We start from the raw sequence: 24,289 nt of genomic DNA, 5'->3' as shown, positions 1-24,289 counted from the left end.
ACCGCAGACGGGCAGAGTTATTTTTTCCGGCCTGCCGGATCTGGGCCATTATCAGGTCAAACAGTTTTGGCTACCTGGGACCAGATATCTGAAATGTAAACCGGGACATTAGTTCAGTGGTCAAAATATCACTGAAATCTCACTTGTTATTAGTGCTCTGCTAGTGCTAATCCTGGTTAGTTTTCTGTGCAGCTTACAACCCTCTCTGTTAGTGAAAATAATCACTACACCACGATTGCCATCATAACTACCAGGCACGTGTTACTGTTAAAGTGAAACCGATAAAACAGCGCACGGAAAGCGATTGCACGATTCCCATCCGAAACCCATATTTTTGTTCATACTGTATAATTTAGCTTAAAATAATTATAGCAGTCATATTGTACATGATTTAATAATAGCCTTCATGAGTGTAATATGGAGATGAACACAGAATCAATTCATAGTCTTTTTTTTGTTGTTTTTTGTTCTTTTTTGCAGTTCGGCTGTATAACACAAGAGGGCGAACTACTTCTGAAGAATTCGAGAGGGGTATTCACGTCCTGAATCGAGCTCAGCAGTAGGTGGCGTGTCTTTCCTCATCTATTTCAAAAACAAATTAGGCCTAAAAGAGAAACTGATTTTGGAAAATAGATGAGAGCAGAATTGCTCACCCAAAAAATAAAAAATTGTGTCATTATTTAATTAATTCAGTTTGACTTTCTTCACAAAAGATATTGATAATCAGTATACTGGCTGTATTTCATGGGAGGCTCGAGCCCCAACCCCTTTGAGGTCCGACGCTAAAGTGCCCTTGCGGTACTTCCATCATTTGAATTTCTAGGGGGGGCACAAATCATGTTATGTGTGTGTGTGTGTGTGTGTGTGGTGGAGATGGGGGGGGGGGGTCCAATGGGAAGCGTGCAATCGCTTTCTTATGCGCGCTGTTTTATCGGTTTCACTTTCGCTTTCGAAATCGATCACGTTCAGCAAGGAGGGGAGAGGATGGAAAGTGGGGGGCACAGTAACTCGTTTGGGGGGGGGCACTTAGCGCCGGCCCTGACTTGCAGTTCGGTCTATGCGATATGAACGATATCGTGGACGTTAAAAATGTCTCCACGATCTGCTTTTGAAGAAATATCGATGGATCTTGCTACAGCGCACGTTCTAAAAGCTGCAGTTCTGGCGCGCCATATCAATACTGTACAGTGCCACATACATTCACATCTGTAAGAAGATATTTTGAAGAATGCGGGTAACCAAACAGTTGCTGGTCCACTTGACTTTGACAGTAGGCGAAAAAAATACTATGAAAGTCACTGTGGACCAGCAACTGTTTAGTTTTCCACCTTCTTCAAAATAGAGTTTATGTTTAGCAGAAGAAGGAAACTCAGGTTTAAAACAACTTTTGAGTGAATAAATGAAGATATAAAAATAAAACACTAGCCTATTTTAATTCTTGAGTGAATTATTCCTTTAATGTTTATAAAACACCAACCACAAAGAGAAAAATCACTCACTAGCCTACTCTTGACTGAAAAACTTTAATACAGTTTCTTTAATAGGAATCAATATATAGTGTTTTATTTTTATATTTGTTCATTCAGTTTCTTGAATGCTCCTGCTAAATACACCTATTGTACCTGAAAATAAAACACTGTTTATTTTATTTGTATATTGTGTGTATTTGTAATGTGTATCTTTGTTCTCATTTTTTAATAACAAAGATAAAATAATGACAAAGATTTTTATCTTCGCCCACTTTGGCCTAAATATCTGCCATACTTTTTATATTTTGTTACCTTTAAAGGCTTTGTCTTTATAATAGTGAAATTAGTTTGGCTGTAATGCTCAAACAGCTTGCAAAATAGAAAAACCAACATGACAAAGAATCGTAATAAAGATGTTTGCAACTTAGCTTGCGCTCTGAGAAATTGAATAAACAGCAATATTAGTAGGCTATCGAACTCAGCATTATTCTGTCCTCAGAGCAGAACAGGAGAGGATCTGTAAAGCCCACTTCAGACTACATGATTTTAGCCCAATTTTGGCACGATCTGCTTGATGCAGGATTTCGTGGAGATTCGTAGCAGTAGAAAAAAATGCATTACAAAGTGCATTACAATACAGAGGCTCAACAGCACGATTGTGACTTTTATAGCCTAAAACTGTTTAATTAGTTCATATTTACTTTCTTAATTTTTATTTTTGTCTATTAATATCCTAAGACTGCTGAACCTGTGACAGAAACCACTAACAAACTGAGGTAAAAACTCCTTATAACTATCTTATATCTTTCCAAACCTGTGTGACTTTTTATCTTCATCTCTCTAATATATACAGTACCACCTACCTTGAACCCCCCTCTCTGGGCCCCCTAAACTTGGAATCATATCACACCAATTGTCTGAAACTGGATACAACACATGCTTTGTCCTGTGGCTGTAATGATGAAAAGAGTAATTTATTGTGTCACAACTTTTTAAACTCCATGTAGAAGAAATTGCTCAAAGACATTGGATCCTAACTCTGGTCCTGGGGACCCCCTGCCCTGCACATTTTGCATGACATAAGAAATCAAAATTTGCCTTGTTTTTTTGGCATAAAAGCGGTCTTTGTACTATTAAAACATCCTGCTAGTTCCATAGCTTAAAACATCCTCCTCATCATAAACAAAGCATTTATTTAATCAACCTGTTAATGTATATGTATTATGCTATCATTTGTATTTGTTTTTACAGTCTTGTTTTTGTTTTTTCATGGGACAGGCAACCACAGAGTGTATGTCATGTGACCTAATCAGTGACTGAATGAATGCACATGCCTTTTTTTGTTTAATAAAAGTGTGCCAGTCAGAGTAACTGAATGAGAAAAGCACTACGTATTTTGTGTGTTATTGATGTGCTCGGCTGACAGGTTATGGGCCTAGATAATGTATCATAGTTTGTGTCTTGAGATACTGGGTGAAAGTCGAGCGAGACGAGACCTATACTGAAAACATGAGTAGAAGGCCAAAAGAAGCAGTAACAACAAGCCGCTGGTCGAGACTAGTTTTTGACGGAGGCGAAAAAAATTCTGAGTTGTGGGGGACAAAATTTTTGGGCCACCTTTACTTGCAGGGATTGAAAGAGACTATTTTAAATTAGCCTTCTGACGAGGATTAGAAAAAATGTTTGCCCAGGTATGTTTACACATACGTGGAATTTATATGTGGAATTAAAATGAAAAAATAAGTATGTGTGGTGAATAAATAATGTATAATAATGTTGTTTGTTCCACGTTTAATGTCAAGTGTTCATGAGATGGATTGCTTGAGGGAAGAAACTGTTTCTGTGTCTGGTTTCAGCGTCGACCAGACGGTAACAGTTCAGAGAGGGAGTGTGCTGGATGTGAGGGGTCCACAGTGATTTTGCCAGCCCTTTTGCTCACTCTGGATAAGTATAGTTCTTGGAGAGTGGATTCGCTCAGCAGTTCGGACTACCTTGCGTAGTCTTCTGAGGTCAGATTTGGTAGCTGAGCTGAACCAGACAGTTTTTGAAGTGCAGAGGATGGATTCTATGATGGTGGAGTGAACCGTTTCAGCAGCTCCTGTGGTAGGTTGGAGACCTTCAGATAAGCCAAAACCAGTCTTTAAAATGATTTCATGGCCACAGACTGGAAGAGAATAATTTCTCTTTGCCACTCTGATCTCCTTTTCCAGTGTGTATTTGGCCTGTTTATACAATACTTTATCCCCCTTTCTGTAAGCATCTTCTTTGGCCTGATGGAGCTGTCTGAGTTTTTCAGTGAACCATGATTTGTCGTTGTTGTAAGTTAGATGAGTCTTGGTAGGAATGCACATATCTTCACAGAAACTGATATTTGTTTATTTGTTTATTTATTTGGATCCCCATTAGCTTCCACAATGTGGTTGCTAGTCTTCCTGGGGTCCATAAAAGTGCTGAAACGTGTATACAGTTAAAATACACAAATACACAAATATAACATACATAAATATAACATACATATAACATAACCATGTATGCAATTATCCACATATACACATTCACGCACATACAGCATTTGAAAATGTCAGTACCTATAACAGTCACAAATTAACTGGTGTAATACTATTAATTGTCATCTGTTTTAGAGTCTTCTTAAAATTACATATGTTGGATATATGCCTTATTCTTAAGTCCAATTTATTCCAAGCAGATGACGATCTAACTAAAACTGTTCTTGTCATACAATTGGACCTTGCAGATGGAACCACTAACACACCTGAGCTCACCTGACGCGTAACATGCCCGTGACAATACCCACTAAAAACCAATTTATCTACAAAGGATTTTGGATTGTTTTTAAATAGAGCATTGTGCATATAACAGAGAAGGCTTATATTAAGTTTGTCCTCCACCTTTAGCCAGCCCAAACAGGTATGCATTTTATCCACATTGGAGCGAAAAGAGCAACCAAGTGCTACTCTTGCGGCTCTATTCTGAACGATTTGTAATTTTTTCAGATGTCCCTGTGCAGCACTGGACCAAATTACCGGGCAATACCCCAGATGTGACAGAACTAAAGACTGGACAACTGTTTTCATAACTGAGGGTGGACAATACGCTGAACATCTCGGAGAAAAAGCAATGCCTTTGGCCATTTTAGACACAATGTGGTCAATCTGATCAGCCCAAGAGAGCTGACTATCCAGCTTCACACCCAAGAGTTTAGTCTGACTCACCTGCTCTACCAAAGATGTATCAATAATTAGATTTAAGTTACAAGGCTTGCCAAGCATACGTTTAGTGCCAAAGACTATACATTTAGTTTTAGATATATTAAGAGCTAATTTATTAAGTTTCACTGATATAAGATGTTACAGTCTCTGTGAGCTCGTCCAGATCGTTTGCAGCAGCTTCGAAAACAGTCCAATCAGTCAGAGAGAAACAGGCTTGTAAAACCTGCTCTGTTTCATTAGTCCATCTTTTAACAGTTCTTAATACAGGTTTAGCAGATTTAAGTTTCTGCCTGTAGGTCGGTATGAGATGTACGCTTGCGGTGCAATGTAGACACTCATGAGAATAAACGAACAAATCTCCCGCGGCGAATAGAATGGCTTGCTTGTTAATGAAGAGCGTTTCTAAATCTGGACAGCACATCTTCTTTAACACAGTTACATCTGTACACCACCTCACATTGATGTAAAAGCACGTCCCGCCGCCGCGCGATTTCCTTGTTGATTCTGCGTCACGAGCTGCTCTGATCAGCTGGAAGTTAGGCAGATGTAGCATGCTGTCCGGTATGGCGTCATTCAGCCAGGTTTCCGTGAAACAGAGAGCAACAGAGTTTGAAAAATCCTTGTTTGTCCGGGAGAGCAGAAGGCGTTCATCCGTTTTTTTGGGTAGAGGGCGGAGATTCACTAGATGGATGCTAGGCAACGCTGATCTAAATCCGCGCTGACGAAGCTTCACAAGTGTGCCAGCTCGCTTCCCCCGTCTGCGCGTCCTGAAGCGTTTAACCAGAGCTACGGCTCCGCCAACTACAATGTCCAGCAAAACGTCAGAATAATCCAAATCCGGTAAAAGATTTTGTGGTGTGTTCTGCCGAATGTTCAGCAGGTCATCCCTGGTAAAACTGATCGTGTTTGAGAAACAAAAAACAGGAAAAACAAACAAAAACAGTACAAACACTGAAGAGCAAAGCACTGTAGCTGCCATCTGCGGCGTCATCTTAGATACATTTTTTTTAACTTATGTACAATTATGAGTCCTTTTGGGTGTGCAGCAAACAAAATGCATATTTCATTTGCATTATAGGCTAATAATAGTAGTAGTGGACTGTAACAAAGTTGCTACTGTAGTAGTACGTTGTACTTGTCCTTTTACTCAAGTAATTTTGAAAATGAATAGGCCTACTTATAATTTTACTGGAATAATATTTTATTGGGGTATCTGTACTTTTACTCAAGTACTTGATTTGTGGGTGACAGCCTGATTATTATAGTGACTGTTTGCTAATAACTGTTCAGTAGTTATTTCATAGTTATTTTTCTTGAACCTTAACTAGTAGATAATTAATAGTAGTTCTTCAGGAGGTATGGCAGAATACATTAGTTATTGATTAGCTAACTGTTACTTAACACAATCATAAAATTGTATTACATACTGATTAGTTAACACATCTTCCTCAGTAGTTAACAGTAGTGAGTTAAGTGTTAATGAATCTTAATGAACCTGTTAGTTCTTCAATAATTCCTTATTAGTTATGCAGTAAGTAAGAAACAGTATTCTAAAGTGTTGCCACAATCACACTATAGAGAAAGTGGCTTAACAGCACGATTGAAACTTTTGTAGCCTAAAACAAGTTGAAATTTACTCAGTTACTTCTATTTTGTATAATAATATCTTAAGATTTCAGAACCAGTGACAGAAACCACCTTTTTTTGAGGTAAAAAAAAGAAAGAAAAGAAAACTTTTTAAAAGGACAGTTATCATCATTTACTCACCCTCACCCTTTCAAACGCTCTCTCACATTACATTAACACACTTATGGGGAATCTCCTGTTTACTCTGATACAGAAGCCTGATTTGTTCACGTTCTTGTAGCTGCACGAACCAATGGTGCTACTACCTGCCAAAAGGGGAAGAGCCGACATCTATATAAGTCAGATCTGAACAATTAAATTTTTCTCTTTCAATGACAAAGATCATCTCCTCACTCTCTCTGCAAGCAAGAACTTTCATGGCTCTTTCCCCACTGAGACAACCTACCTTCACCAGGTTTTATAACCTACAGGCACAGATTTTGTCCACTTAATTTTGCCTGGTGAGATCATGTTATCAGATCACAGGGGTTACATAACTAACCTAACAGTGATTCAGAATTCCTGTTTGTCCTGTTGCGGTAGCGATGAAAAGAGTAATTTATTGTGCTACAGCTTTTCAAACATCACAGAATGAGGGCCTTCCTAACAGAGCATGCTGAACAACTTCTCTTCCAGGCCCTTGTTATTTCTAGGCTGGAATATTGCAAAACTTGCTGTATTCCTCATTTATAAGTCACTTTGGATAAAAGTGTCTGCTAAATGTGATGCATGACCTAGCAAAATTACTTCCAATTATCCTGAAAATAGGTTCAGATAAATGTGTGGCCCCTACAATTGTTACGGTGATAACATCAGTAAAAACAAAATACTTGTGCTTGAGTCTCAATACTCACTACACATGTGGTTTCCTGTGCTGTGGACAAAAACATAGATTTCTGTCATTTGGAACTCATTATTCTCACATATTTCAATGTTTTAATTTTGATGGTTAAATTTGGCTCATCACTGACTTGTGTAAGGTATTAGAATGTAGTTATTACATTGTGTGCTACTTTTTGAAGAGACTAATTTTGATGCTGGATAATATTATTAAATAAACACCACTAAATTACAGTATTAAATGAATTTTAATTTTATATGAAATGAGCAGCAAGTCTGTAGTTTCTATAAATGATAACTCTTCTTTGGTTTCAGGTTGTGCCAGAATTTCTCTCCAAACATCAGCAATGATGACGAGTTTTATTGACTGCCATCTAGTGGAGACAAATGTGTTCATCCTGTATACACCTGTGTGTTTAGCTACATGATTAATCAAGATGAGACTGCAGATATTAGTGGATCAAATGAGAACAATTATTGTATTACTATTATTATTATTATTAGTGGTTTAAATGATGTATTGGTGCGAGAATGATCATACAGTTTTATTTCATCTAATATATTTTATTATACATAATATTTTCAGGTGCTGTTTTGAAATAACAAAATACAAAAAAACAAACAAACAAAAATGTTCATTTAAAAATGCAAAAGAGCATTCAAAAGATAAGGAGGTAAGCAGGAGTGGATAAAAAATATCAGAACAATATAAAGAGGCACTTTGGGCAATTGTAATAAAAAATTTACAGATATAACGACTGTGCTTAGATTACGATAGCCACAGAGTTTTAACCTTTTAACACATTTATCCTCCAAACAAATTACATCATGCTATATACACCAAAGGAGATACAGAATATTGATTGTGTTGCCTATAACATAGCTTGTGATCAAGCATGTTCAAGTATATAAAGTGGCTATGAGAGTATTTGACACATTTATAAAGAAATTCCAGCATCATCTGCACAATGACGACAGTCAGTTCTGGCATGGGAGGATTTGTCCAGGCAACAATATGGTTATAAAAATTAAAAGCAGAGGATCCTCATGTCTTGTAGAATCCCTTTTGATTCTGTTGGGGACTGAGACAGAGATAGATAGATAAACAAACATGATTTTAAGAATGATAAATGTTCATATATTCACACATTCATACTTATGTGGCTTAGGTGTGGCTTATGTGTCATCTTAGGGCATCTGTATGTGTTATTTTGAAAGCAGCATATCTAACAAGCACCAAACTCACTTTTTGCAGCAGCAGAATTTGGTTTTGCGTCGTCTGTACATCATCATCTGATAAGAGGAATGAAAGAAAATCTATAAGGCATTTGATTTTCACCTTTCAAACATTTTACAAATGACTGCCTCCTGTGCTGAACTGGATAAAATCATTCGTAGTATCATAGTGAACATTCACCTGTCTGTGTCTGCGAATGCATATGATGACGATCACAAGGAGTAAGATAAAGCCCACGACTCCACCGCTGATGGCAACACAAAGCCAAATGTTCACTGGAGCTTTCTCTGTGAAACATTTTATTGACAGCAGAAGTGTTACACATTTTATTGCACATGTATCACTCTTTCCATCTTTCTTTCACTTCTCTTACCAATCTTTAATAAAAGCACAGCAGATGTCAGCTTCTTCTTGTTTTTCAAGAGTTCACATGTCAATTTCCCACTGTCCTTCACTTTCACTTCATGGATGGACAGAAAAGATGGATGAGGAGGCTTGAGACTGGAAAAAAAGGAGCAAGACGAGCAGGTCCATTTCACCTCAAGGTCGGAGGTATTTTGATGTCCTAATGTGCATGTCAGATTCACACTTTGGCCTTCATATACTCGAGAACCTACAGAAGAGGAAACTAATAGAAGGAGAAGTTTAGAGAATTCAGATTAAATAAAGCAAGAGATGTTTGCATTGTAAGTACAGTAAGAAAAGTCTCAAAAACACTCTTAATGCACTGTAATTCCTTATTCCAGTGTTGGGGAATCAACTTCAAGCTACATGTTACTCATAATTTAAAGGAACACAAAGCTTTATTTTGAATTACATTTAATAATACTCTGAGTTGACAACAGTTATATTAATTGCCTAATAAAATAGTATTTATTTTAAATAGTCAAAAGTATTTTTTTTTTTAAGAAGTCTCTTCTGCTCATATAATTTAAAATCTAATTTATTCCTGTTATTTCAAAGCTGAAATTTTAGCATCAATATTCATGACTGTAATGACAAGAGAAAGCAATGTAGATGTTGTGGGGAAAACGAATTAAACTTAACATCACTAAAGCATGTGACATTACATGTAAGAGATCCGTTCGGTGAATACCGCTTGATTGAGAAGCCGCGACACGGCACAAGTATCAGTGTAACACAGTGATGTTTCGTTTTGTAGGGTACTTGTTGGAAACCATAGTTCATTATTGTGAAAACTAATTATTATATAAGTTCCTTCACACTACTGACTGAAAGTAGCTAGTAGTTTGTTCATTAGTTACTAGATCCCCAAGACTTGTCATTTAACTTACCCTTCAGAACCTCCACTTTGACTTTACTGCTGAGGGTCTTGGTGGTAAATATCAGATTGCATGTGTAAATCCCCCTGATATTCTCTGATAAAGGCAAATTACGAATCGATAGATCCTGGTCTTTCAACTCTCTTCCCTTTGCCTTGATGGTATTGTCTGAACCCTGTGTGATGTTCAAAGTGACCAGCGGATCAGTGCTGAGGCTGAGGAGAGATTGTGTTGACTTTGGGCCATTGAGAGGAGTGAAGCTCCAGTTACCACCTCTGAGGCCACATTCTTTCAAGACTGACCAGTGAATGTTAGAAGACAAGGAACAAGGAATGTCGACTGTAGACGATGAGAAAGAGGACGAGGTATAAATGGTATCTGGATAAGGGGCAAGGTCTGGGGGAAAATGGATAAAAATAAAGGAAACATTATTGTTGTTGTACCAAGAAAATAATTATATTAATAACAAATAAGCAACAATTTTCCATTTTCCAAAATGGTCACCTTAAACTGATATTGTTTGTTTGTTTGTTTCTATATTTATTTATTTTTAGAAGGGATATCTAAATTGAATAAATTAATAAATCTAACTTTATCACTTTTAAAAAAGAAAAAGAAAACTAATTCGAACTATTTAATAAAGTAAATTGCAGTAATTATATCTGTATATTATATATTTATATTTAGGCAGAGGTTATCCTTACAAACAATAAATAAATAGATGAGAATAAAATTAAAAAAGCTTTTATCAGTGCTCTCATTAATCCACTACATTCCTTCTTTTGCTTATAGATGCTGACTGTAATCATTGTGTATGTTACTTGTGTATTATAGACAGGGGGTGCACATGAGTGGTCCGCAGGTCCGCATGCGCGACCAAAATTAAAAACGCGCTGTGTAAATAAGTTCTGACAGATAGCGCATTTGCGTACCGACATGGATGACAGCTGTCAATGCACAGTTACCATTTTAGATCGACAAACTGTACTGTATATAATTTATTTTCAAACTGAAAGCATAATCTCTAGGCTAGCCTCTACGGTTTTCAAAGCAAAACTTTGACATTTCATTCACTGACGCTCTTCAGTCAGCGGCGCTAAATCCGGAAGCGCATATACATACTTGCCGGCAACCCGCCAAAATAAAAGCTCGCTGATTTTACGTTTGAAAATGATGAAAATTAAAATTAAAATAATAATAATACATGCTAAAATATTAGCATTTTATTTTTAAGTTTACTATAAAATAATTGTATTTGTATGTAATGCTCCCTTTTTATTTAAAAATAAAATAGTATTATCACACTTGATTATTATTTTATTTGAAAAAAAAAAATTAAAGTGCATAATATTATTATCACTATTCTTCTTCTTTTTTTTTCTTTTTTTTTGTAGTTATATTTTATGGGTCACACTAAATGCCGTGGCCTGTGTGAGGACCAAACCAAATCTCCAGGTTCTCATATGAGAACCAGGCTGAAAAACGTATGTGCACCCCTGATTATAGACCTATATTCTTTATTGCTTTGTAAGAAACTCTAAGAATGAGCAAACTCAAGTAAATGGATCGATACACTGGGAGAGAGAGAGAGAGAGAGAGAGAGAGAGAGAGAGAGAGAGTTTAATAACACAGTAGTCTCACCTATTATAAAAACAGTTGTTTTGGCTTCAGATTTTCTCCCATAATAGTCCAACTCACATGTCCAAACACCACTATCACACCTAGACACCTTTCTGATGGTAGCAGTCTTTGTGTTATATTGTCTTGGATCACAGTCTGAGTTTTCAGGTGAAATCCATGTTACTCTGGGTTTAACTGGACTTGAGTCCACTTTACATTCCAGAGACAGAGAGTCACCAGTTATCACGGGCAACACGTTGGGTATAGTGACTGAAACAGAGAAAAAAATTGGTGAAAGGTGTAATACGACAACGTTAAAGGAATCTTATCATGTAATGTGTAAAGTTAAAGCCTACACTCAAGTAGGGCTCGCTGCAGTCCACAAGATCCAGGAGGCGTGGTTGGATCCACATCTAGGGGGGTGGAGATGGGTAGGTTTAGGGATAAGGGGGTGGAGATGGGTAGGTTTAGGGATAAGGGGGTGGAGATGGGTACGTTTAGGTATATGTAAGGTGGGAGGAGTTGGATCTGGATCCAAACACACCTCTTGGATCTTGTGGGCTGCAGCGAGACGCTCCTCCCTACACTACAAAATATCAATAATGTCAAAGTGTGTGTGTAACTGATTACAAAGCGTGTGTGTGTAACTGGAGTAACTGATTTATTTCTGTTCATACAGCCAAATATCCTGTGCAGAATTTAGGTTAATATAATTCTAGTGGTCATATTACACATGATTAATTCATTGCCTTCATGTGTATACTATGGAGATAGATGATTGTAGTTTAAATGAACAGATTCGTTTGTTATGCATTTTTTCTTTTCTTTTTTTCCTTTTCTTTTTTTTTTGCAGTTCATCCGAATGATGAAGGGGGGAAGTTTTCTTCTGTGTTCACATTCTGAATCGAGTTCAACAGCAGGTGTAGTGTCATTTCCTCATATTTGAAAAACGAACTGATAGAAATACTCATTTTAATTCTCACCTGAATTTTTGGGAAATTAAATGAGAGCACTTAACAGCATAGTTTACCCTAAAACAAAAATTCTGCCATCATTTGTTCAAACTGGTCTGACTGCGGAACACAAAAGATATTTAGAAATATGTTTTTTTTTTTTTTTTTTTGCCCATACAATGAAGTCGATGGGTACTGTTTTTGGACCCCAGTAACTTTCACTGTATAGACAAAAACAGTTCAAAACATTCTTCAAAATATATTCTTTTGTACTTTGCAGAAGAAAGAGCAACATGAGGGTGACAGATTTTTGGGTGAATTATACCTTTAAGAGATGATGTGACTTAATAATTTGTGTCTTTTTTCTACTTGTTGTTTCTCAAACACACATTCTCCTGGACACACTCTCTCTTACCATGGTACAGTTTGTAGGTCTTTTTGAAAGCAGTCATTAATATATGTTGTTCACAGCGCCAAATTTCAAAATCAGAATCCTGTACTTTTGAGATCTGGAGAGAGAAATCCTGCAACAGATCACCGTGTGTCTTCATTTCTTTGCCTACAAAAGACAAACATAAATGTGCAGTTATATCAAACATGAAAGCCTGATTATTACTATAAAGTGAAAATGCATAAACTCAAAAACATGCTTCTCACCCCTTTGGATCCCACTCTGAGGATTCCTGCTGATAGTTGGGTGTTCGTCTGATCCGCGGTACCAGTTCACATAAACATTATTTGCATTTCCTTCTACCTTATCTCTCAGAAGAGTAACAGTCCCTCCTACCTGTGCGTAAATTACCTCTGGGTTGTCTGATGATAGAAGAACACATTGGACAGAAAAAGAATGCTTATACAGGCTGCATTTCACATTGTTCACTATAAATGTCAATATATTCACCACTTACCTTGTGCTCTGAGAAATCGAACAAACAGTGATATTAATATCCAACACAACATCATTCTGTCTTCAGAGCAGAGCCAGAGAGGATGGAAGGTGATCTGTAAGACATAGCAATAGAGAAATTCATCACCAAGACCATAAGAATAGAAAGGAAGGAAGGGGCTTGTGGTGGGCTCCGATTTGTTTTTTGAGTGATTGAGAGAAACAGTGCCGGATAGTGAGGGGGAGACAGAGGCTTTGTGGTGGGCTATGGGTTACAGACATAAAGGAAGACGAGTGTCAGTGAAGAAACATGAAAGAACAACAGCTAGAAAGACGGCGAGAAAAAGATGCCAAGAGGTGTGTCTGTGGTGGGCTGAGATTGTACAGGGAGTAGATTCTTATCCCTCTCATTTTCACCTCTTCACCTCCTCCTCCATAACACCCCCTCTCTTCCTCCCTTGTTCCACGAAAGGCGGATCTCTCCACGCTTACACACAGAAAAAGAACACCGCATGGCGCTGCTGGTGGTGCCGCAGTGCTTGAAGTGCTTGAAGTGTGTTATGCCTGTTATATCTGATCTTGCCTTTTTCTCTTTTTGTGCATGTGATTTGTTCACACAAATCTCTCTTTTTACTCCTTTTGAAGAGATTGACACTTCAGACTAGAAAAATGCCGACACCTAATTTATTTGTTGCAATGTTTTATACTTTATATAGTATGCAGTATCTTGGTGACTACACTCTGTAAACCGTTTTATTAATTATTATTATTATTTATTATTTTTTATGTTAATTTACAATATTCTTCGAGGAAAAATATTCCTAAACTAATAATACCAAGGTCTTGGTTTAGTTTGCAAGAAATGCATGAAATGTTAAAACGTATACTTAAATTCAATGCAAGTCGCTTTGGATAAATCATCTGACAAAAGCATAAATAAATGTAAATTATGACTATTTTAAGATACTAATGCTCAAACATAATTGCACTTTTAAGAAAATCATTAGAAATAATAAAAATATAGGCAAATAATCATATATAGGCAATATTGTTCCACTTCCAACTTAAACATTTTGTGATTTTGGTTTTAAAATGATTGTTTTTTTTTTTTTGCCTGTCCACCACTGAGAACCACCAAGAAAAAAAGTGGCTACAGATTCATAGGATGAATAACTGAATTTATATATAAAATAAAACAAGATATAGCTCTATTGTGTGACACACACTTTATTGATAAATGAAGTAGCACATTCGTGACAAATGTGCTTTCTTACAGTAAATAAGTCTGCAGAATAATTTACAGCAATAAAGCATGCAAAAGTATACTGCATAGAACAGTTTGTGACTTTCTGTTCATACCAGTTACATTTTTATTACAAGTACTAAAAATCCAAAAACATAGAATCCACAATAATGTGCAATTAGCTATAGGGAATATACATTTTCATGCAGAGTCGGGGTAATAAATATTCACATGGGCCTCGTGGTACAGGCTATTTATGCATCTATGATTTGGCTGAATTTAAAGTAATAAATTTCAGTATGAAAAATTACCATTTTCAGACACATTCTGTTATCAAAGGCTAAATTAAATCCGCATCAACCAATGAGTAGTGGTTGCATCCCGGGAATGTAAGCCGCTTTGGATAAAATGCCCGCTATACTGAATAAAAGTCAAATCCCATAGACATACATTTATAATAGCTTCAGCCATTTTTATGTGAGGTCCAAATATTTTTATTGCTCTGATTCAGAATTAAAATTTGCCTTGATTTTGCTGCCGTTTATTACAAAAATGTCTAATGGGAAGATTGTAACCTTGTGAGTTTTAAGTCTTCAGTGGAGCAAAGAAATGTGTAAGAAATGAGGGAAAAGTTTGTGAAGAATGAGAAACAGAAACAGAGGAAGGATAAGCACACAAAGAAACACACATGATAGATATAGAGATAAAGACAGCCAGAGACTGCACCTGAACAAGTAACCCAGAAAGACAGATGATCAGGGCTGTGGTCAGGATGGAGGTTAAACAGCAAACAGACACACAGAGATAGAGGAGAAGGGAGGGGAACATTAGTAACACCAAGAACTTCAATCTCTAAATGCCTGACAAAACATTTAGAAAAAAGTAATGGACTTGATAGATTAAGCATGTTCATTTTCATTCATGTTTTTTAAACGAATCTTAGAGATTAAGATAAATTATTCTGATGGAATTCCAAGCTATTTTAATGCTCAGTTTAGTTAAAACTAATCACAGTGGAAATATAAGCATAATATCCTGTATGTAATTAATTGTTCATGTTATAACAGAGCCGAAGACAGTCCTTGTTCATTTTCACTACTACTCTCAGCATCGCATGCACTAGGAGAATATACTTCTGTTTTACATCCCGTACATTTGATGTCTATATTGTGTATTGGAAAGTTTTCATTTCTCTGTTTGAAACTTTAACATGAACCAAGTTTTTAGCAATGTACAATATATGCCGTCAGATTAATTGAATTTAAAATTTAAAAAGTGCAAATTTGCTTTATGTAATTTGTCCATTAATTTGTACTGTATTATAGACTTCACAGTAAATAATGCAGGTTCATTTTTTTTTATATATAACATAAAAAAGGTTTTAAAAGGTCAACACTAAAAAGGATGTCTATTGTGATCTTGAGAAGACATAAAAACAGATTAAATGAAATCATCCATAATAAAAAATAATTATAGTTGCTATGTGTAGATAACAGGGTATATTTATGTGTAAATATACTCACCTTATGAGCAAATTCTTTATCGTTCTTCTTCAAAGTCGTGCAGCGGATGTGTTCACTTACAGGCCAAAATATTTCTATTTAACCTTCGTTGACGCCTCCCCTCCGTCTGATTGGCCTGAGAAGAAAAGAAGACGTCCGGTTATTGACATGAGGCTGTTGAATTAAGTCAATTAAAAAAAAAAAAAAAAAAGTTTAAAATTTTTCCACTGAATATCTTGAGTTGTCAAATGTGTATGATAATTACTTTTCTAACCGTATTGTTTCTCTCTACAAAACAATATAGTTATATTAATATAAAATTTCATAATAAATGTATAATAATAGAGAAATTTATAGTCAGATCCATGTGGGAAAAGTATCAATTACAATCATGAAATAAAATTAATTGATAAAATGTAAATGTTTTCTAAGTTTTCCAATAATACATTAAAAAACTTAGACATCGCTGTGTTACAGTTAAAAACGTTTTTTTTTCTGGTCTGCGTAACGAATGTGTTTGATTATCATGTAAAGAATAACATTCTCTGAAACCCTGTTTATGTTACTTGTTTTACCTTTTATTTGTCCTTTTATCTTTTTTGAACTGCTAGTTGTTGTGTAGTTTTATGTTTAGTTTGTCTTTTTGTTGGTTTTGCTTTGTTTTTTGTTTTCTTTGTTTGTTTGCCAAATTATTGTATAATTGACTTTATCTTGTCTATATTTTTTAAATGCCAGTGTCCTATTAGTAACCATGAGCATTGCTAAAGAGCTATTGATAAATTCTAATTATAATCTAATCTACTTTATTTAAAAACACATTTTATTATGAATAAAACTTTTTTATCAGTGCTGACCCTCCGAGGCCAACAAAATAAACATTTCTTTCTATTCTTCTGGGGTTTTTTGTTTGTTTTTTTAGTTGTTCCAGTGTCCTTACATTTGTGTATTCTTTTAATCTATTATTTGTTTAAAGAGATGAGATGCTTTATTCTAATATCACCCGAGTGCGTACGGCTTGAGCAAATATGGGTGGAATGTTACAACGTATAACGACTTCACTATGAACAGATAATTCTGAGTTATTTGTATAAGAACTTGAATCATTATAACCTTTACAAACAATCTCAGTGTTGCTAAATCAGCATAAAACACCACATGCAGACTTTAAAATAGATAACTGTACGTCAACAGATAAATTTGATTTAATAGAGAATTCAAATAGTATTCAAAAATGTCCAGTACAGTAAATTACAACAGAGATTTTCTTGATCTATGTTATATTTCCGACCATTTTAAAAAATATGTGGAAAACAGAAACGAGAAACCGTATTTGAAAAAAAAATATGAAAGTGTGAATGCGACTCATGAACTTGTTTATTGCAAATTCTTTGAATCCATTTATCATTTAATGCATACTTATGTAATAAGCAATTACGAGGCAAATGATGATTAAATCCATTCATATATCTATATATAGATCATATATAGATCATATCTTTTAAAGAAGTGGTCATGGATAAACTGATAATTATTGTTTCTGATGTTATTAAAAGGCTGCAAATTATCACAACTCAACTGCCTCTAAAAATGGATAAATCCCATATGTTAACTTGTCTGTTTTTTAACACCTGAAAGAAGGTTTCTCTGTAATATATCACTTCTGCTTTATGACAAACTCATTTAAACCAATGCGGTTCCTTAAAGGAACCCAAATTAAACAAATACTGAAATGAAAGCTCATGGAATACAATGGTCAACCAAGTGGTTTTTAGTAAAAGAGAACAATGTTTTTTTACTGGAAGTAAAAATCGTATGCTAAGTCTGTTTTTGTTAGTTACGGTTAGTTCTTAGTGAAGTCAGCATCTTTCTGCACAATACTTCTCCTTAGAGCTGCAGACTGTTTATATCTTATATTTATTGTTTGAAACTCACCAAATCTAATGCCTCATAAGCACAAATGTATTGTCTTATAAGTCTTATGATTGTTGTTACATTTGCATTACAGAGGATTTAGAAGCCCAGAAGCAATTCACAAGTCTTCATACGCACCTATCTAAACAGGCTGCACTCTTAATGCAGATACTTCAGTCATTCTTTGCAGCACATTGGGTTTGGCACCATTCTTAACAAGAACCAACACTGTAAGTTTTATCTTTGGGAGTTTTTGGCCAAATTCTTTGGAACTTAAGAAACTCTACATCTCTACATCAGTTATTCAGGTCTAAGCACCAGTTCATTGATTTTGTCTGGTTTTGTTTAGACATAGACACGAAAAAAGTTCTTTGTGGAGCTTTGTGGATTCTCCAGTGGCATCAGTATTTAAAACTGTAGCATGTTTCAGGGTGAATAAAGCATCCTGCTGTAGAAGAATAAGTACGTTAAAGAAAAGCGCGAGAGAGCGACAGGTACTGTAGAGCATATTTCAGCGCTGTAGGACAGGAGTGGTTTGCTAAGGGGAACCACATGAAGGTTGAAACAAACACGTTGCCTGCCTCACATCTGTGTCTGAGGTTTCACCCCTCTGTCATTCTCTCTCTTCCTGCCATGCTCTGTTTGCATTCTTCAAAAAAATACAATACCTTTAGCTTTACACAGTTCTTTATTACACCAGTCACATCTATCTGTCTATCTATCTAACTATGTATCTATCTTTTTCTCTCAGAGCTGAAAGGAAAGACCTATTTTAGAGGGATCCCTCATTACTCACATAAACTGAAAAGGTGTTGAGACACCAACATAATCATTACCGAAAGAGAGAAAGCAAGCAGAAAAAGTGGGCGATTTATTTCAATATGTCCCATACAGGTTTTCGTTACGTGTTTCCCCTTCAGCAAGTCATTTCAGTGTGTACTAGACTGAAGAACCGAAGACTGATATTGTCTTCGTCTCCCACACATCTTACTTGTGTCAAGGTATTTTTGGGGCGAACAATCTTCAGCTTTCTTCTTTGTTGCCATTTTATCTACAGGCTTCGTGTGGTCTGCAAAAATTAGTGAGAAATGTATGCATATATTGTAAGAGATTCACTATGGTTATGTGACTAAAAGGGGATCCCTCTGGCAAATCTGAATCCTCAGAAACTTTCAGTGATTCACTCACATCTGCTTAGACTGTGGGCCGTAGGAAATGTTGAAGAAGTCTGAGGTGAGCAGAGTGCTGAAGAGGACTAAGATGGACGCCATTGCTTTTGGTTTTCTACAGTAAGAGTTTCACATGGTAGACGAACTGTTTTGGAAAAGTGAATGGAAATTACATAGAAAGACAAATTGCATTCGTCTCTTTCGTGCTTGAGTTTTCAGTTACAAACCTCCTCCATTTAATGAAGTCCTGTAGGTTTGAAATGCAAGCATGGCTAAATGTCAGTGGAAAGAGATGTTGAGAGAAAGAGAGATTACTGACATTTGGTCTGATGGTTACGAAAATGTGTATTTTTAGATTAATGTACAGAAGATTAGATCATATTTTAGATGGCAAATTTCGAAACCTCACGGTGCAGACTGTGATTCTGTTCCATTGCGTAATTAAGTTCGCCATTTTATTTCTTGCACGTTGTTTTTTTCTGCTGAAGTCTGCAAATTATTGTTATTAACCTGTTATTGATTTTCACAGAAATGCTTATAAAAAGGTCACACTCATTTTCAGGAATCTGCCAACTGCTGTGTCATTTCCTATATTTATGTGATCTCATTTTCATTCTCACGTGGAGTTTTTTGTCCCTCTGAATGCAGAGTATACATTAAAAATATGATTATTATTATTTTTTTTTTTTGCAATTCACATTTGGATATGATGATGGTTGTTTACTATACTGAGCTGAACAAATCACTAGACGTCCTGAGTGTGACTAACTGAGAGGACATTATGAAACATTCAAAAACCTCACCCGTAACAGTAGTCCCAGACCATCCATAAAGCCACATGTTAATTTCTTTCTAATGAATTGCATTTTCTGTTCCATAATAAAACTAAGGGTCAGGTAGGAAAACCCTCTGACAAAATGTGTGGTATGTGTGTGGGACAAAGCTGAAGTGAGAGGATGAGAAATAGAGAAAAATGTCTGTATGACACACTGTGAAAGAGGGAATCCTGCTCTCATTATGAAAATCACTCCCTCCTTTATAACAGCAGCACACAAACACCAAAATCAAACGCAGGTGCACTCTATTTTCAGACTTGTTAAAGTCACCGTTTCACGATATGTGTCAAGCACTGCATTAATGAAAATAAAGGGTCACCCATTGTAATGTAACACTGAACCACACGAAAAGGTGTTTTCTATTAAAACACATTTATATTATTTCTTAGTTTAATTCCACGTTCAGTGATGCAGAATCTGTGAAGCACGTGTTCTATGCTTGACAATGCATTACATTTTGCTCTTCCTTTTCTCACTTGGTTTGCTGTTTATATTTTATTCTCTTGACTTAATGATTTCAAGACAATTGCTGGCTTATTTTTCCTCATTTACATTTTTTGCTAGACCGAATTCTCAGAAGATCACAAGATCATGTTGTTGTCCTGTGACTTTATTTAAGAGTACATAAAATACTGTAAAACAATTATGACTTTCATTTGATAACACAAAATAACTCAAATTTCAGCTACTGAAATTGCAAAAATGAGAAGGTATTAATTCAAAATTCTGTCAATTTTTATGAAATTAATAGTCTAAACATGTTACACTCTTGTGGATTAACGGCTTGATCCACATAGAGGAATTCCTTCACTTTTCAGTGTAAACATCTAATGAGCGGACTGCTGCTATATTAAAGATTATTGCACATGTATGGCATACTGCATATACACGTCGTTCAAACATCTTTCATAAGCTGACATAAATGCATGTATGCACATAATTGAACTTTGTGTATATGCATATCTGTATGTATTTGGCTAATGGCGTATTGTATATCATTTTTTAACTGATAAGGAACATCAGTATGTTCCTTATCGGTTAAACAATGATATACAATACGCCATTAGTACTTTCTGTTCCTGCGCATACAGATAATCTTAATTGTAATGTATTATAATGACCATAATATTATGTTATCGGTCAGATAGGCAGAAAATCATGATGGCAAAAGATCTCGATGGTGACCAAACAATTCCTTGACTGAGAAACTGAAGCTGTGTATGTCTTGTGCATAATTTCCCATTGAAAGGTATTTGATATACGCAAGGATTTGATCTCATTTAATCATTTTGATCCAGAATTGTTTTTTTGTCTCAGTGTATGTCTGGAAGCATTTTGTGTCTGTCCTACAAGTGTTTTATGAGCCTTTCCACAACTACAGGCCGCTGCATTAGACAAACGGCAAACGACTGGAGAAAAAATCCACCGTTATAATCTGTTGTTTTACACTTTCATCATTAATACTGCTGTATCTACAATAACTAAAAACATAAGGTGAGGTAACACTTTATTTTAAGGTTATTACCCTTGTATTACATTTACATGCTATAGTAAATGATGCATAATTACCTAAGCCAAACCTCAACCCTAACCCTATATAGTAAATATATGTAGTTAATTAATATTACTCAGTACTTGCTTGTGTAATTACATTGTAATAATGTCACCTTAATATAAAGTGTAACCCAAGGTGATTATTAAAAATATATGTCAATGATTTCACTGTGCGGCATGAACTGCTCTTAGTGGGTTGAATTTTGGGAAGATGTTTTTGATGATTTGCATGTAAATTGATTTTTTTCTCAAATGTTTTATCATGCCATGACAGAACGAGACAATGTAATAAAGCTTCAGTTTAGTTGTGTCTACTACAATGTTCCTCTGAACCCTACTTGTTCAAAACACTGTTTTTTTTGTTGTTGTTTTTGTTGCTTAAGGTCAGTAGACTTCTGTAAAGTTAGTGATGCTGGAATGATTTTCAGAATAAATTTGCATGTCATAAAAAGCACGCATGGAAGATAACCATATCCAGACATTTGCGAGTACAAATAGAATGCCTACATGACTTCTTCGACATGCTTGCATGTTTTATTCACTTGAGGGATGTAATGTGTTACAATGTTGGACTCCTGAAAAAAACTTAAATTAATGTGGTTGCGAAGTATCTCTTCCATGTTTGTTTGCGATTTTTCCTCAGAAAGAACAAAACTAGATATTCAACAGAAGACAGTGATGGCCGGCAATGACGCACAGTTGTTTTTTTCATCGGGTATCCAATTGTATTTCTATCATAGATTATTTTTCATAATTTATTTGGACACCTACGCCAAACATATGAAAATAATTGCATTAGATAACAAAATATTACCTTAAATTGCATTGCTGTTTTTTCAATAGCACAATTTCAAGTAAACTATTTAATAGGAGTTATATTAAATAATATTATAATAGATTTGCTGTTCAAATGAAGACTAGAAGTATTTGGATGCTCTTAGGTTGTCAGATGAGTTAATGTGATAAGCTACACCTGTGGTTTCATCTGCTAAGACACCTGTGTAACCTTAGGGGGAAATTACTTCATGTAGCCACTAAATAGCAATTTAAAGCCAGGGTATGCATATAGCAGACTGTCATCCAAATCAACATAGATTACATTCGAATACATATTATCAGGTTAAATCATCCCCTGGGAATCAAACCCATCACCTTGCCATTGCTAACACTGTGTTTTAGCTATGAAAAGATAGAGCAAAGCTCTAGCAGCATTTTGTTCACAGATGCCACTTGCTTTTATATTTTGATGTTATATTTGTTATTAGGCCTATATCTAACGCAATGACATTAGTTTTTAAGTCTGACTTTTGTGGGCAATGTATAAAAAAAGAATTGGATAAACTGCAATTAATGTGGATAGATTTTCATTAGTAAAACTAAGTAGAAGTGAGGATGTTGTCTGTTAAAATAAATCAATAATTGCTGTTATGCGCAAAAGCTGTCTTCAGTTTTTGTTTCCTGCACAGACAGTATCAAACTATAGTTATTATAATAATAGAGAAAGATCGGCATTCCGTACCTGCACATCTTTGAACCAATTCATTAGGTGATATATACTAGTGTCTTTAAAATAAATAAACTATAAATGTAAAAACGTCAAATTTTGTGAATGATGTTTTAACGTATCACAAAACTGTTAAAACTTCAAAAACATTCTGCTTATCACACAAAACTACAAAAAAAATCAAATTTAACAATACATAAAGTCTTTGGCTTAATCTTCATCCAGTTTACAAGAGTCTTCCTTGTCAATAACAAATAATTTTGAATATTCACTTAACGGCCCATAGTGAGGCCTTGGCCTACAGAACAGATAGACTTAAACACAATAATAAAACATCTAATATCTGTTAATATTCTGCATTATGAAGGCTAACACTTACAAACCTTTCACGTCTACAGCAATAAGAGTAATAAGACGTAATCTACAAACACTTATTACCAAACGAAAAAAGCATTAATCTAAAGATACAATTTGGCATTAAATATCTGAAAAACAACCCCAAATATTTATATGTAAATAATAATACACTCAAAAATCTCTTTTCAAATGGTTATTCATGTTATCATTAGCAATTTAACTTTTGATAGCCTAATTCAGTACCATTATTACTACAAGCAGCACATCAGAAACATCAGTTCGGCATCTGAAACATATGCGCAAAACTTCACGCTACAATGGAGTATTAGAACCATATGATTGTATTGATCAAATCAAGCTGCTTGTTAACATCATTAACTAACAAACACATCTCCACCACTGTCATTTTGTTGCGAATATTTTATAGCTCACTATTTGTGTCAGACATTTAGCTGAAGACAAAACACTTTTGACTTTATATGAGAAAACAACGGCATTCAGACTGGACAATAACAAAAAGCAGCATGGTTTGTGTTTGTCATAATAACTGAACAATACTTACAGTTGTGATGAGATGAGTGTGTGTTCTGTTCAGGGTCTCAGAGCTACACTGACATTTTCTTCCAAACACACTCTGTCATACACACACGACAGGAAACTGTAGTGAGATTTGCGTAGCTCTACGCTCGTGTGTCTGTGGCATCGAATGCCTTTGTTTTTATTCTGACAGGTAAGTACTATTTAGTCCTATATCAGAGTCACACATGACACCAAAGTCATTTCATCTGCATCAGATAGCTTTTCCTAAAGCTTCTTTCTCTTGCATTTTAATGTCTTTGCCTTTCTTTGCATTTTTATATTTTTCTAAACTCAAAAAGGCACAAAACAATACCCCTTCAAAAGGTATTAAAGGGTTAGTTCACCCAAAAATGAAAATTCTGAAGGAAAAAAAAAATGTGCACAAAAAGAAAAAAAAAGACTTTATTCAACAATTTCTTCTCTTCTGCATCAGTCTCCGCTGTGCGTTTACTATGACACACACACATGCATTCCTCTGCTTTTTTTTATT

General features: G+C 35.4%; 1 protein-coding gene across 2 annotated transcripts; it reads right to left on the bottom strand.

Moving 5' to 3' along the window:
- Window positions 1-7,715: 7,715 nt before the first annotated feature.
- On the bottom strand, window positions 7,716-23,912 carry LOC306886952 (uncharacterized protein). Of its 2 annotated transcripts, XM_079444347.1 has the most exons (12): window positions 23,783-23,912; window positions 15,911-16,025; window positions 13,167-13,260; window positions 12,916-13,071; window positions 12,674-12,817; window positions 11,662-11,718; window positions 11,327-11,575; window positions 9,698-10,081; window positions 8,776-9,030; window positions 8,583-8,689; window positions 8,412-8,458; window positions 7,716-8,247 (listed from the first exon to the last, which is right to left on the bottom strand). In XM_079444347.1, the coding sequence occupies exons 3-12, from the start codon at window positions 13,219-13,221 to the stop codon at window positions 8,211-8,213; spliced, it is 1,491 nt and encodes a 496-aa protein (XP_079300473.1). In that variant the 5' UTR covers window positions 13,222-13,260; window positions 15,911-16,025; window positions 23,783-23,912; the 3' UTR covers window positions 7,716-8,210. The 2 variants fall into 2 exon arrangements, with proteins under 2 accessions (XP_079300473.1, XP_079300474.1); XM_079444348.1 differs by lacking the exon at window positions 11,662-11,718.
- Window positions 23,913-24,289: the final 377 nt, after the last annotated feature.

The sequence above is a fragment of the Barbus barbus genome (assembly GCF_936440315.1).
Source record: "Barbus barbus genome assembly, chromosome: 21".
Lineage (NCBI taxonomy): Eukaryota > Metazoa > Chordata > Actinopteri > Cypriniformes > Cyprinidae > Barbus > Barbus barbus.
The sequence above is the reverse complement of the archived record's forward strand: the minus strand, read 5'-3'. Positions and strand labels throughout refer to the sequence as shown.